The 16,560-nt window shown below is 39.8% G+C and overlaps 1 protein-coding gene across 1 annotated transcript in view; it reads right to left on the minus strand.

Moving 5' to 3' along the window:
- Positions 1 to 294: 294 nt before the first annotated feature.
- LOC126236540 (uncharacterized) overlaps positions 295 to 16,560 on the minus strand; it is a 59,757-nt gene continuing 43,491 nt past the window's right edge. Inside the window, exon 3 of the mRNA XM_049945918.1 lies at positions 295 to 707. Within this exon, the coding sequence (XP_049801875.1) occupies positions 646 to 707 (62 nt within the window). The 3' untranslated portion in view covers positions 295 to 645. The remainder of the gene's footprint in view (positions 708 to 16,560) is intronic.

The following is a 16,560-nucleotide window of genomic DNA, read 5'->3' on the forward strand; positions in this document are numbered from 1 at the left end:
GCCATATATAACAGCCAGAGAAGACACCATGTATTCTTTGCTGCAAGTATTTCAAACTTTATCCAGGAAAGACAAGGACAAGCCACTGTGTCAGTAGTAAGTCTCTGATGTGTCCACCGGTGTCGTCGTTCCAGTCAACGAGTTAGAGCGGGAATTGGGTATTGGGAAGGTACGAGATTAGCATGAATGGATGAATTGCGTTTTGTATGATTAATATACAGTCATAATTTGCCAGTAATTATGTGAAGCTGCAGGTAAGGAAATGTATTCAACGACAGAATGATAACAGTTGACGACATGAAACTACAGTTTTATTGCGTCAGTATAAAACTATTACAAGGCCAACAGAAAAAAACAGGGAAAACCATGTTTTTAAACACACGTTTTTGGAATCAGTTTCTCGCCTAAATATTATGCTGGTGTGGTTTACTGCATATCGTGAAGCAATCAGAAACAATGCTGAAAGAGGATTAGTCGATTCCTCCAGTTTTTTGCTAGAAAAAGAGGTAAGTTCTGACTCTCTTGGGATTTCTTTCTTTCTCAGAATATTGTAGATGTCTTGAGTCAGCAGGCCAGCCATCTGGTCTTCACCCAATCGCAGAGGAGTCAGTCTCTTCAAGCTGAACCAACAGACTTGCAATAATCCTAGTTCTTGGGACAGTCTGACAGGGTTGGTTTACAGAGACTCTTTGGTTTCACCACGTAAACTACAACAAACAGAGGGAAATATGTTTTATTAGAGTTAGAAACTATGAACGGAATTGTATACTGTTTGATAGTTACTACTGATAACACTGTGATATGTTATCACTTTTTTTACATGGCGTAAATTTCGTTTTCAGCACTGTGAAAAGATTATGTTACGGTCGCATAACAGTGAAAATATGAGAGACCTCTGGTAATAGATGCACTACAGAGAGTGTCGGTTCCACATGTACCAGTGATAGGTCGTCGGGATTTCGTATTCATTTTGCACCTCCCCAGAACAGTAAGTAAGTTTTTTTTTGTTCATGCGTTTTGAGTAGGCTTTCCTTCAATGGACTGTGAAGTACCCTGTCTGATCTGGACCCTATTTTTACGAAGACATGTTTTAATAGGCGGTGACTGTTGTTACGATTACTGTGAAGCTGGAGCAAGCGTCCTAGCTGCTGACAAGCGCCCTGTGTTAGCGACTTCCTATCCTTACTGGCATTATAGTAGACGGCTCTTTAGCAGATGAACCATGCGAGTAAATCTGAAGCTTGGTGCATTTCGAGAGAGTTAGGATGTCACTAGAAAGAAGTTCTTCAAAGTGGGTAATTGCTGCTCAGGTGCGCAGCATTCAATAATCCAGATATCTATCCTGTGACATGACAAATGATCACCGCCTCAGGGCCTCAGTTTCGCATACAGGGAAAGGATTTGGCCAACCCGGCATTTGGGACTCGGGGAGTGGTGAGCACCGCCAGCCACAAATTATATCCCATGTCTTTCTGTGCTGCAAGTCTTCTCGGGGTTACCTAGCTGGGTGTTCACCAGCGTCGCGAGTCATCAGTTGCCATAACTTCTGAGCGTACCTCAACGACTACAGTTGTGATGAAGTAGGCACGTTGTGTGTCACACAAGACGGACATCTCGTCTTAAAGGCGCGGCTTGCGACATGGGTCCTAACCATAAATTTAAACAAATTAAGAATAAGCAGTCTACAGGCGTGGTTCGTTCCCAAGAGTCAGATGAAAGCTGAGGCGAGGCAGTCGACCTTAAGAAAACTTGTCATACGCGACATCTTCAGCAGAAAGGTATTTTGTCCTGATGGACTGTATCGACCGATCTGTACTTGAAAAAATAGCGTTGTTTTCCGTTTCTCAGTCTAGCAATTCTCAAAGTGGTTCTTTGACCAAAAGAGATGAAAATGCCCAAATAAGAAATTCGAGGTAGATAGTGCTCCCGATCAAGTGTCTCTGGGAGAAAATTACATAAAACATCACTTAATACAGAAAATTTTTACAGTAACAATAGATACGTTTGATAATTTGTCAGTGTTATCTATACGTAAAGGATTTAACAGTTTGGATGGCACACGTAAATCTGTTAAACGGCAAAGAATGATACTCTTTTCGCCGACACGAAAATACGTCACCAAGTGCCAAACATGACAAAAAGTATAGAACTTCGAGAATATCCACTCCAGGTGGATCTGCACTTACAAAATTGTTCATTCAATTACAAATGTGGTGGCATAGTGAGACACAATGAACATATGCACAGAGAAATTGCAGAAAGAATGACTATAGTGCGAATGTACGCAATGTAATGACATAGATTGACAGAGGAAACAGTCGCATATGCGTTGACTTGGAGTATGTCGTTCGGCCATAGTCTTGTGGAGCTGCATAGAGGAAGAAGCTGAGTTTTAAGTTGAACAAGAAAAGGAATACAGCCATCCATTCATATTGATGAATGAGAAATACGAGGAGCTTTCACCTTTTCGCATTGACCTTCCTGAACAGAAGTTACTTTCTCTGTAGCTTCGGAAACGTGCTGTGGGACCGTATTCTTCAAATAAAGGCTGTACTAAGAGGAAGTTTTTTATACGGCAATAACAGCGTAATGTCCACAGCTATAATTTCAGGAATGCACCCATGGTCTAGGTGTAGCGTCTTTCATTAATAGTCCAAACGTTTCTCGTTCCGTGTTCGATTCGTTCTCACTGCTTACATTTAGAATAAAACTCTACAGAAATAGTGGGCGAAGACATCCGGCGTAAAGTCACCCCTACCCTGCCAACGGCTTTGTCAAAGAGAGCGGAGGTGCCGACAGAGCTTCAGATCTCTCTCTTTCCCTTAGAGTGGCAAACTGCCCCTACAAGGCGGAAGACTCAGTAATGTTGAGTGGCATGATGATGCAGAAGACAATGGGAACCACTGCATTAAGGACAGATAATGCGTATCTGCAAGACAGGTGACCTGTAACTGAGAAATTTCCCTGATGACCTCTCCAGTGGGAAAACATTCCTAACAAGTACCGCATTCAGATCTCTGGGAGGGGATTCCGAAATGAGAGGAGAGCTTGAAAAATGATTCAAAAATCAAAGAAAGAATAACATTTCACGAATCTGGACGTGGAAAGGCGAAAGTTTCGACATGGTAGGGAAGTTAGAAAATCTAAAAACGGAAATGCTAAGGCGCGTTAATGAACAGTGGGCGTCACTGATGTGAAATTGGAAGAGGACATACGCTTTCTGGTCAGATGAGTGTACAGTAATATGAAAAGATGCAGAAAATGGTATTACTGGATTAAAATTTGTTATGAATGGGATCGTTGGACAACGAGTGAGTTACTGCGAACATTCCACTGATGGGGTTGCTCTCATCAGATTAGACAGCAAACCACCACTGACAATAATAGTTTCTTCATGCATGCTTCGTCGCAAAGAGATGAAGAGGTAGAGAAAGTATATTAGGATTTAACGGATGATTCAGTATGTAAATAAAGGTATATGAAAATCTTGTAGTCATGGAGGATTGGAAAGTGGTTGTCCAGGAAGGCGTATAGGATAGGTTTACATTAAAAAAATGAACTTGGTACTAGGAATGAGACCGGAGAAAGATTAATATGTTCTGCAATAGGCTTTAGATGGTAATAACGTAAACACTGTACAATAATCACACAAGGCGAAGGTAAACTTTGAGAAGGCTGCGAGATACATGAAGATTTCAGTTAAATTAACAGGCAGATATTTCGAATTCAGATATTGGATTGTAAAGCGTAATAATGACGATGAGTTGGCTAAAGTTGAAGGGTCAGGTCAGGAATAATCAGTGCACAAGCAAGTGACATACGGAAGTAGCAAGGAGTGAAGAGACACATCTGAACCTCTTTGAGGCTATAGATACAGCCATAATAAATACCTCACCAGACAGTTCAGCTGAAGAGTAATGGACATCTCTGAAAGGGGCAGTCGCAAAATTTGGAGAGAGAAACGTAGGTAAAAGGAGTGTAACTGCGAAGAAACAGTGGATAAGAAAAGAAATACTTCCGCTGATCGACGAAAGAAAGAATTAAAAATCCGATCAGTGAAATTCAGAAATACAAGTCACTTAGGAATGAGCCAAATAGAATATGCAGGGAACAGAAGGGAATATAAGCATTTGTGATGTGGTGCTACTGAAGAATGTTGAAAATTAGGTGGGCTGATAAAGTAAGACATGAGGGGGTTCTCCCCAGAATATGCCAATAAAGGAATGTGTGGGAAACACTGAAAAGAAAGACGACGGAATGATAGAACATCTGCTAAGACATCAGAGAATAACTCATATGTTACTGGAGAGAGCTATAGAAGGTAAAAACTGTAGGTGTAGACAAAGATTGGGATACAATCAGCAAATAACTGAGGACGTAGGTTGGAAGTGCTACTCTGTGACGAAAAGTTGGGCAAAAGAGAGAAAATGGTGGCAGACCGCAACGAACCAGTCAGAAGACTGATGAGTAAAAAAAAATCCAGGTTAGTGCTCACTGTTCGTGGCGTATTTGTCAATTTTTTGTTCGTCATAAAGCCTCAGCTCGACACTATGTCTAAATGTTTGTAGAGAAACAATTTTATAGACTACAATTCTTCATATTGTATTTTTAATTGAAATGAATTATTTCTACTCTAGATTACTGTAGCAAATCAGTTACATTACTGAGCCAGCTTTTTGGTGATAAATGGAGATGTCTGGAACATGTCAGGGATGTGACAGCAAGGTGCCAGGAAGCACATAAAATCATAAAGTACCTAAGTTCCTAAGTCCTCGAGTACTGTAGCTTTACATTACATTTCTTCGGTTCTGTCTTGGATACGACTGCCCTGTATACGGAATAGCAAGGCAGACATACATAAAGTCAGACGTTGTCCATAATGAGATCGCCATTATGTATCTAAAGAACCAGCTTGATTTCTAACATACGTGGCAAGGCTGAGGAGCCATGCTCTCCACATTCTGCATTTTCTCATCGTGAGACATGCCGTGTAGATAACGGAAACATTGCCATTGAATAAAGGAGTTAATTCACATTTTGATCGTCTGTGCAGAAACTGGCAATACACAAAAGCATTCGCGGTGCCTGAGTAAGAGGAGGCGTGTTCAATCGGCTCTTTTATATACACAGCTTTATTTGCCTTCTTATAGTGTAGTCTACAGCGTTCACAATACACCTCTTCTGGGAATGGCATGCTGACTAACAACCGCCAATTTGAGCCCTTTAAAAATACCATCATCGTATTCCTCATCATGTCAGCTTATGCACCGACTGGTAGTCTGTCCGGACGTGATTGGATATCAGCTGTATTTTGCAATCGGATGGCATATACTCATCGAATTCTCCGGCGTCTGTGTTTGCCTGTTGTTCAGTTACAGACCCTGAGAAGTATATAAACAATGCTTCCGTAACCTCAATATTGCTCAGGATACTATGCGTGAAAAGAACAAGATAACCAAAATAGTTTGGAGAGAGAGTCAAAGATATGTAATGGTGAGCCCCCTCACCTTCATCTACTCTAGAAGATTCCGATTTTACTAGAGTTTTAGGAATTATTATCTGTATCGTGTGCCACTATTGCTCTGTACGATCCCTGTCAAAGTTAACTGACTGTTGTGATGTGAGCTGACCTTCTTTTTACTAGTCGACAGCAATATTATTGTTCCTGGGAGTGAAGGCGCTTCGAACTGCTTATCGTGAGATTTTATCGTAATATTTCACGATGACACTAGGAACCACTTGACAGTATATGCACAGCTGTGCTGAAATGCATTTTTCTTAGCCATCCCTGTACTTGTTTACTGTGAGGTCACCGCCTCTTTCCGGTGGCGGCCACGGAAAGCCAAGTGCAATAATATCGTGGTTGTGTTGTAACAAATTCACTACAAATGTAAACTTCTCCGCTTGATTTGTATACATGTCCATCTTCATATTCATTATGCTACGAGCACATCAGGAACGGTACAGGTCAATATGTGCTCATATCTGTTTGTCTTCATCGGCCACTTGTTAGTTCAATAATATCTGTTCTACGATGCTTTTACACAAATGATTACTAAGCAAGATTGTTGGTATTTTTATGACTGCTTACGCCTCTAAATACTCGACACAACTTCGAAGGACACATACACATGAACTAATTTTTCATCTTAAGTTACTTCAGGTGAATACAGGGTTATAAATACAAAATCAAGTAGGGGTAATGCAGGAGTAGGTTTAATAATGAATAAAAAAATAGGAGTGCTGGTAAGCTACTACCAACAGCATAGTGAACGCATTATTGTGGCCAAGATAGACACGAAGCCCATGCCTACTACAGTAGTACAAGTTTATAATCCAACTAGCTCTGCAGATGATGAAGAAATTGATGAAATTTGATGAAATGTATGATGAGATAAAAGAAATTATTCAGGTAGTGAAGGGAGACGAAGATTTAATAGTCATGGGTGACTGGAATTCGAGAGTAGGAAAAGGGAGAGAAGGAAACATAGTGGGTGAATATGGATTGGGGGAGAGAAATGAAAGAGGAAGCCGTCTGGTAGAATTTTGTACAGAGCATAACTTAATCATAGCTAACACTTGATTCAAGAATCATAAAAGATGGTTGCATACATGGAAGAATCGTGGAGATACTAGAAGGTATCAGATAGATTATATAACGGTAAGACAGAGATTTAGGAATCAGGTTTTAAATAGTAAGACATTTCCAGGGGCAGATGTGGACTCTGACCACAATCTATTGGTTGTGAACTGTAGATTAAAACTGAAGAAACTGCAAAAAGGTGGGAATTTAAGGAGATGGGACCTGGATAAACTGAAAGAACCAGAGGTTGTACAGAGTTTCAGGGAGAGCATAAGGGAACAATTGACAGGAATGGGGGAAAGAAATACAGTAGAAGAAGAATGGGTAGCTCTGAGGGATGAAGTAGTGAAGGCAGCAGAGGATCAAGTAGGTAAAAAGACGAGGGCTAGCAGAACTCCTTGGGTAACAGAAGTAGGTAAAAAGAAATATTGAATTTAATTGATGAAAGGAGAAAATATAAAAACGCAGTAAATGAAGCAGGCAAAAAGGAATACAAACGTCTCAAAAATGAAATCGACAGGAAGTGCAAATTGGCTAAGCAGGGATGGCTAGAGGACAAATGTAAGGATGTAGAGGCTTATCTCACTAGGGGTAAGATAGATACTGCCTACAGGAAAATTAAAGAGACCTTTGGAGAAAAGAGAGCCACTTGTATGAATATCAAGAACTCAGATGGAAACCCAGTTCTAAGCAAAGAAGGGAAAGCAGAAAGGTGGAAGGAGTATATAGAGGGTCTATACAAGGCCGATGCACTTGAGGACAATATTATGGAAATGGAAGAGGATGTAGATGAAGATGAAACGGGAGATACGATACTGCATGAAGAGTTTGACAGAGCACTGAAAGACCTGAGTCGAAACAAGGGCCGGGAGTAGATAACATTCCATTGGAACTACTGACGGCCTTGGGAGAGCCAATCCTGACAAAACTCTACCATCTGGTGAGCAAGATGTATGAGACTGCTGAAATACCCTCAGACTTCAAGAAGAATATAATAATTCCAATCCAAAAGAAAGCAGGTGTTGACAGATGTGAAAATTACCGAACTATCAGTTTAATAAGTCACAGCTGCAAAATACTAACGCGAATTCTTTACAGACGAATGGAAAAACTGGTAGAAGCCGACCTCGGGGAAGATCAGTTTGGATTCCGCAGAAATGTTGGAACACGTGAGGCAATACCGACCCTACGACGTATCTTAGAAAATATATTAAGGAAAGGCAAACCTACATTTCTAGCATTTGTGGACTTAGAGAAAGCTTTTGACAATGTTGATTGGAATACTCTCTTTCAAATTCTAAAGGTGGCAGGGGTAAAATACAGGGAGCGAAAGGCTATTTACAATTTGTACAGAAACCAGATGGCAGTTATAAGAGTCAAGGGGCATGAAAGGGAAGCAGCGGTTAGGAAGGGAGTGAGGCAGGGTTGTAGCCTGTCCCCGATGTTTTTCAATCTGTATATTGAGCATGCACTAAAGGAAACAAAAGAAAAATTCGGATTTGGTATTAAAGTCCATGGAGAAGAAATAAAAACTTTGAGGTTCGCCGATGACATTGTAATTCTGTCGGAGACACAAAGGACTTGGAAGAGCAGTTTGCGACCGAACCGCCGAATCCTTCCATCAGTAAATGGGGTATGCTCTCAACTGACTCGGTTGTTTTAACCCCCTCCACTGATGGAATGACCCACTTCCTACTTCCGTTTATATAAAGCCAATACGGACTTGTAGCTGTCACGCCTTTGCGCTTACTGCTGCGTATTTTAACCGTAAATAGCTTAGTCCTAATGGTAAGAGGTAGTAGTGAATTCGCGTTGTTAATCTTTGCATACAGCACAGCTGCCACAAGCTCAGCTCACTTGTACTCCACTCCTACCCTCGCCATTGCACCACATTAACTAGGTGCTACGTGGACCTTGCTAAATTTACTTGCGTATACAATTTTGACCATTACTCGCCAGTATTTACCTAATGATTAGTACACTCCTAACCGGACTATTTCACAAAGAGCTGTGATGATTGAACGGGTTCGATCCACGGCCTACAGTGCCCTACAGTTCACACGGTAACACTGCCTACCTGACCCACTTAACTTGGTAGTGAGCTTATGTATCCAATCACCACTGCTAGCAGCAGTGGATAATCCTATCAGCACGACGAGAGCAGCAGACTTACCGTCGAATCCTCCTGAAAATACTTATAACTATGGTCGCCAGCTCTGAAGGAGCAAAAGAATAAATCAATTTTTTGGCTCGTTTCAAAGTGAAACGGCTTGAGTTGAATTTAAACTTAATTCTGAATATTACTATTTCTGATCATTCTAGGTGATTTTACAAAGCAAATACTCTCAGTTTCTGTGAGTTGGTAATTACTACCAAGACAATTTATGCAACTTAGGTTAACAAAATTCTATCCTTCACTTATTTAATGACTTTGGATATTACTCTTTGGACAATTGATATAGAATTAGTTAAGTGACTTTACTTGAAAGGTTACTCAGAAAAATTTAAGTAACTATAAATAGGCGACTCATTCTGGTGTGACCATTGCTCTTTTCAACATTCTTATACGCTAAAGTATTCTACAACCAAAAGAATTGTAAATGAAAGAGGCGATGGTGGCCTCAGTCTGATTTCACTATTCTATGTTTTAGGTTACTACACTTTACAATGAACAACATGCGTCGTAATTTTACTCATTACTATATTCTGCACTTGCATAAAAGAAAACTGGTATTCTCCTTTTACATGTATACAAAGTTCGACTTAACAATTGCAAGCAGTCTTGCCTTGGGTAGACGTGTCGGTGCTGGTGGTGAGGCGCATGTGGCTAACGCAGCTCTTCACGCCTCATGCCCTTAATGGCGGCTGGAACTACGAGCTGTAGCACTAGTATAAGCTACTGCACGTCCGCCATAAAATCTGGGCGCAGTAACTCTTACAATCAGCCCCAGTGGCATAGAGGCGGCTTCGACAACCATTCGTCGCGTTCTACTCCACAAACGGCGACGATATTCGCCTCTTCGCTGTTGCACAATCACTTTTGCGTGAGCACAGTTACGCACGTCCGCTCACGTCAACACTCCCCAGGCCAATCCATTGTTCAGTCCCTGTGTCTCCAGCTACTCCTAGCTACGCTCGTATCACCAAGAGTGGGGGCGTTCCCCTACCACCTTTTTACCGAAATCATTTAGTATTTAAGAATATTTATATTTATTACCCTGGAGCTCATACCAGTCATAATGATTTACTACTAGCGCTTTACAACATTAAATTATACAGTAATAACTTATAATTACCAAGAAAAAGAATACATTTGACTCCGAGAGCTTAGTGCATTGTCTGACAGGTAGCGCTAATTCCCAGTTTCGCCAATAGATGGCATCAGGGTGCACTCCCTGGCAGTCTCACACCAGCGCGCCCGTTTCCGACGCGCGGGCTCCAAATTACTGTCAGCCCACCATCATTTCAGTTCCGTTACACATGCCCCACTTCTTATTGAAGTATCTAACAGTGATAATTCAATAAGAAGTCTCTCCTATAATGAATCTGAAATGTTCGTTAAGCTTTTTACCAAGGGTTTTACCTTTCTTACTGATACACCTCGATACTTATATTACATATTTAAAATTAAACACCAATTCTTTCTCTCTTTCCTGCTAAACATTACATAAATGATTTACATATATTCTTTCCAATTTTCTTACTTCTAAACACAGTACACTTTAAACATCTTTTTTACAAAACTTTTAAATACACTTCTTTTATCTCAGGCAAGTAAAACACACGTTATGCACCTATTACTTTATAGCCCGTCCTTTTCACTTTACCTCCTCACTTTTCTACCACTTTCACAACACTTATTTACACATCTATTAAGGCTTTCTTAGAAGCTCAGTCTTTCGCAGTCTGTTTAGTCTCTACTTAACCTAGAAGTTTCATTTGAATACTGCAACATATATTAGTGAACATTTACCTTTCACATAGAACAAAAGAAACAAAACTATTTACATATTGGTTTACTTTAATATTTATTTATATATTTATTTTCAATCTGGTAGAATTCGTGGTTCATACCTTCTGAGATCCACTATGTTTCTTACTCCCAGGCGTTTGCCTGTTAATGGGTACTCTAAATAATAAGCATTCACATTGGGTATGGACACTATTTTAAATGGTCCATTATATATATATTTAAATTTGCTGATCTCGTTATTAATTTCACTTGACTTTTCATGTGTTTTTACAAGAACGAGATCACCTATTTTGAATTTAGGATTCTTTACTTTTTCGTCGTGACGACGAATTCTCGCATCTGCTTGTTTTCTCATCTTGTCTTTTACTAAGTTCTTTTTACTATCATAATCTAATTCAACTCTATCTGGAAATTCTAGTAGGTCTTCTACTAGACTTTTACTTCTTGTCTTTTTCAGGATTTCTTCTGGAGTAAATCCAGTGCTCTCGTTTGTTAATGAATTCATGATTTCTTCGAATTCACTCACATACATGCCCCACTTCTTGTGGTTACTATGGCAGTACGTCCTAAATAACCGACCTATCTCACGCATATATCTTTCTGCCGGATTGCTTGATGGATGATAAGCTGAGATATGTACCACTTCTACCTGTTTCTCAGTTATCCCATCCTTCCACATTTTTGAGCAAAACTGAACACCATTATCTGATAGTATTCTCTTTGGCTTCCCTACTTTCACAAAATAATCACACACCATTTTATCATACACAGCTCTGGCAGTAGCTTTTCTCAAGGGATATAGCTTTATATACTTTGAGAAAAGTTCAACTGCTACAAATATGTACACAAAACCCCCCATGGTTTTTGGTAATGGTCCAAAGATATCTACTGCTACTATTTCTAATACTTCATCAGGTTTTATTGATTGCATGGGCCCTTGATTAGTTGCATTTGTTACTTTCGCTTTTTGGTATAGATCACGAGATCTTATCCTTTGTGCTACCCTTCGTGCCATGTTGTTAAAGGTAATGCATTCATCTAACTTATCGGTACACTTCCGTGCACCACAATGGCCATATGCCAAGTGAACATAATCTATCAGCACTTCAGTGTGTTGTTCCGGCCAACATACTCTCCACTTCCCTGGATTATTTAATCTTTGAAGATACAGTACACCTTTATGTATTTTATATGAAGCCCTTATGTTAGTTGCGTCCGGATTGTCAAACTTGACCTTCACTGACTTGAGTGCATCATCATCACTTTGATATCTTCGCATATTCCGACATATTTCCCTAATTTTTTCTCTTCCTCCCGCTTTTTTGAAGTAATTCACCTCAAAAACATCTTCCCTATTCTTTACACTTTCTAGTGTCTCACATCCTTCTGGTAATCTCGACAAAGCATCCGGTACTGCATGTTCATTCCCTTTAACATACTTGATCTCTATATCAATTTGTTGTAAAAACAGCGCCCATATGGTCAACCTGATATGTAACAATCTGCAGTCCTTCAAAAATATTAAAGCTTTGTGGTCTGTATGGACCACAGTCTTATGTCCCCATAAGAAAAGTTGAAATTTCCTAAAACCCCATACTATAGCTAAAGCCTCCTTCTCTGAAACCGTATAGTTTCTTTCGTACTTAGACATGGTTCTACTCGCAAATGCTATTTGTCTATGAGTTTTTTCCCCATCTATCATTACCTCCTGAAATATGGATACTCCCAATCCATAATCTGAACTATCTGTTGCCATGTGGAACGGTTCACACAGGTCAGGGTGCCATAAGTTTATGTTTTTGGCCAAATTGTCTTTTAGCCGGTTGAATGCTGTTTCACATTCCTCAGTCCATATATACACACTGTTCTTCTTAAGTAGGTTGTTCAGATGTGGGCTATTGAACGCCTGATTATCCACATACTTACGATAAAAGGAACAAAGTCCTATAAACGACTTTAGTTGTTTTTTATTCTTGGGAGCCGGACAATTTCTTATTGCTTTGACTTTATCGGGATCCTTTTCAATTCCCTCTGGTGTTACTATGTGACCTAAAAACTTTATTTCTTTCTTCACAAACTCGCATTTTTTCAGGTTCAGGGTCATTCCTCCTTTAATTAAAGCTTTGAACACCCTGTCGCATAACTCCATGTGCCCTTCCCATGTCCTTGTTGCAATTAACAGACCATCTACATAAACCGTGATTAGAGAAATAAGTTCACTCCCTAAAATTTTGTCTAAAGCCCGAATGAACACTGAAACGGAAGTATTTAGGCCAAATGGTACCACTGTGTAATGGTAGCATTTGCCATTGAATAAAAATGCCGTGTACTTCCTAGACTCCTCACTTAATGGGATTTGCCAGTATCCTGCAGTTAGGTCTAAACTAGTCATGTACTTTACACCATTAAACTTCTGCAATAAATTATCTATGTTCTCTGGACGATCCAACTCCCTCTTCACTACTTTATTCAGAGTACGAGCATCTATCACTATTCGTACACTTCCATCCTTCTTACCTACTATCACCAATGGGTTATTATATGGGCTAGAACTTCGTTCAATGACCCCACATGAAACCATTTTAGCTATTTCTTTTTGAACTGCTTCTTTCTTAGACAAGGGTACATTATATGGTGGTTTAAAGAAAGGTTCATGCTCCTCTACCTCCATGCAGTACTCATAATTTATCACTCGTCCCGGTTTGTCCGAAAATACCTCCTGATTTTCTTTCAGAATTTGCCATAGATCCTCCCTTTGGGCATCAGATAGTCCTTCCGTTTTATCCACTACATTTCGAAGGAGTGTCTCCTTATTTCCATCTTCAACTATCTGCCTCACCAGAAACCAATCGAATTTTTGACCTATTCCTGAATCATGATCATCTCTAAATTCTACCCATCTCAGCTGGTTCTCTTCCATTACTCTAGATGATTCAAATGGTATTTCTAATACCGCACTATCAACTTTACAAACTATTATCCCTTTGTCACAATCTATAATTACTTTCTGTTTTATTAACCAGTCAATGCCTAAAATGATCTTGGCACTGAGCTCTGGAACTACTAAAAATGCATTCGAAAATAGCTTGTTTTTTATCTTAAATTCCATCATCACTTGATGTTTAACAGGTTTACTACATTTCCCTGTCGCCCCTATCACATTAACACCTGTTACTGGCATCATGACTACTCCTCGTTGCTCTTTGATCATCTCAAAAAATGCGTGCGAAATAGCACTTATTTGAGCACCGGTATCCAACAATACATATAAATCATACCCACGTACATTAAAGGGTAGGATTGTTTGCATCCTATTGTCCTCTTTCATACTTTCTTTATCTTCCCATAATAAATCCTTTTCCACCACCAAGTCTTGCCATATTATTTTTCCGGTTTTTATACTGACCATTCCATCTGGAGGTTTCTTTCTCCTTTTCATCCTAAATTCTTTCACCACTTTTTCCAATAGTCCTTCGTCTAGGCTCTTTAATGCCATCTCGTTCTCATTCGAATCTGTCATGCCTGAACTCTCGGTTGCGGAATCGGAAACTTCCTCTACTTCTTTTTGTCCCTGGATGCTTTCTGATGATTCTGACGATAATTCCTCCTCCTTAGAAATATGACCTTCTTCGGGTTCAAATAATTCTCGCAAATTATAATCCATTTCTCTACTTTCCCTTTGTTGGATAGTGCATTCGCCACTCTTACTTTCACTATTTTCCCCTACTAATGGAATTCCAGTCTCACTCAACTCATTTGCTTCAGTACTACAGGGATCACAACACTCTTTCTCTTGGTTAGATACACTTTCTCTAATTTCTTTAAAAGAATCTTCATCACAGTCATGTACTCTTGCTGTCACTAGGTACACATCATAATCGGTATGGCTCTCTGACACTGTCATATTCGAGTCCAAATTAATCACTTGAGTGGAAGATCTTTCTAATTGTGCTGGCTGGCTTTTGAGCTGATGTACATATTCTGCATATGAGGTAATTTCTGAATCGGCATGCGTCTCTGCACTATGCCCCTTTTTCTTATCCACCCTTTCCTCTTTAATTACTTCTCGATGCGATTCGTCGACTGTTCGTACGAACCTTTTACCATAAGTCACATCACTCCTCCCTTGCCCCTGCCTCTCTGCACAATTGCCATACCTACCGACAAACAACGCCTTCTCTGACTCTTCCTTCATCAATTCGTCACTCTGACCTCGAACTGTACTTATTTCATTCACATGAGCCTTCACATCCGACCGATATTCTTTTCCTACTTCATTTCCCTTAATAATTCCTCCCTGCTCTCTCTCCTCTGTTTGTATCCCTGCATTATACTTCGCAAAGTTTCGTTTATGTAACTGTTCTTCAGGCGAACGACGCACTATCCTACTATAGTACTGACTACTCTGATCTTCCCTATATTTGGGCCATTTCTTTCTTCCCGCGCGCGTTAGGCCCTTGACCTGCGCGGTATTTAGTTTTCCTGATTTTGATAATGCATCCCGTTTCCCTGGTAGTGTCCTCTCCCTCGCTGAGAGTTACCTCCTCGACCTCTTCCTCTCATCATGTTAATTTGCGGTTCATTCCTACCACCTTTTACTATTCCATTCTGATTTCTGAAACCTCGAAACTCTCTAGTTTCACGCCACCTATCTTCATTCTCGATTTTTTCTAAAAATTCATCGAATGTTCGATGAGTGCCTCCTACATAACGCTTTGAATCGTCAGGTAGCTTTTTCCACAACTCCCACACTATCTCCGATTCTGATCTACGATCTTTAAGATACTCCAAACGCTTGAACCATCCTTCACAGTATTCTTTCATGAGCCCACGCCCATGTTCTGGCATTCTGGCGACAAAGAATTCTCTCCACAACCTATCCCTCTGTTGTGTGCCCCAGAATTCCTCAAGGAACTTTTCTTTGTAGTCTGTAAACTTCAAATCGTCGATATCCAAATTCAATCCCCAACGTTTAGCATGACCTGCTAAAGCGTCTATTACTAAATTAATTTTTTCTTTATCTGACATGTCTGTTGGTAAGACACGTTCACAATTTTTTATAAAATCCATTGGATGCCATCCACCTTGTTTCTTTTGAGGATCGTATTTTTCCTCCCTGCTCAGTATTTCTGATTTTTGCATTACCAATGGGATACCACTACAGTTAAGAAACGTCTGATTCTGAACTTGCTGACTTAACAATTTTATCTCATTACACAGTGTATTTTGCTGCTCCTGCACACATGCATCAAAACTCAACATGGTATTGCGCAGTGTTTCAATATCAGCTGCCGTTTCTTTAACAATCTCTTTCTTTACAACTGGTACTATCACCTGTAATTTACTTTCAATTAACGGTTCTAATTTTTCACTCACCAAAGGTTCCACAGATTTCTCTATTCTCTGAATTTCGGTATCAAATCTTTTCTCTATTTCTGTGACTTTTCTCTGAACATTTGTTATTTCAGCCCTAATGCTATTTACTGATTTGTTTACCTCTGTGATACGTTGGCTTTGCGTATTCAAAATATCTAAATTGGCTTTTATTTTACCAGATAGGTTTTCATCCAATTGGGATATATGACTAGCCATTTCTGCTTTCAAACTAGCATTCCCTTCACGAATTTGCGCCATCATCGTATTTAACAAACTTGTTAATTCCATATCCTCTCCCTTGTGACTTGCATCCACAGATACATTGGGTTCACTTTTCACTACCTTTGGTTTCACTTCCCGTTCCTCCTGTCTTATGGGTGTGGATTCATCTATAAGATTTTCCAACCCTACAACAGTATCTATGGTCCCTAATTCTGGGTCTGACCTTGTAATGTTTTCGTCTTGCTTGTTACTATTCGACTCCATCTTATGCTGCTGTATTTCGTGCCTAATAGAAATGTTTATTAAACCAAGTATTACTTGTTTAACTCCTACTATTGGACTTTCTTTTGCTGCTTTGCAGGTTGTCGTCTTGAACTTACCAATTGTGGTATATTTGTCTACAACA

Source organism: Schistocerca nitens, chromosome 2 (assembly GCF_023898315.1).
Source record: "Schistocerca nitens isolate TAMUIC-IGC-003100 chromosome 2, iqSchNite1.1, whole genome shotgun sequence".
Lineage (NCBI taxonomy): Eukaryota > Metazoa > Arthropoda > Insecta > Orthoptera > Acrididae > Schistocerca > Schistocerca nitens.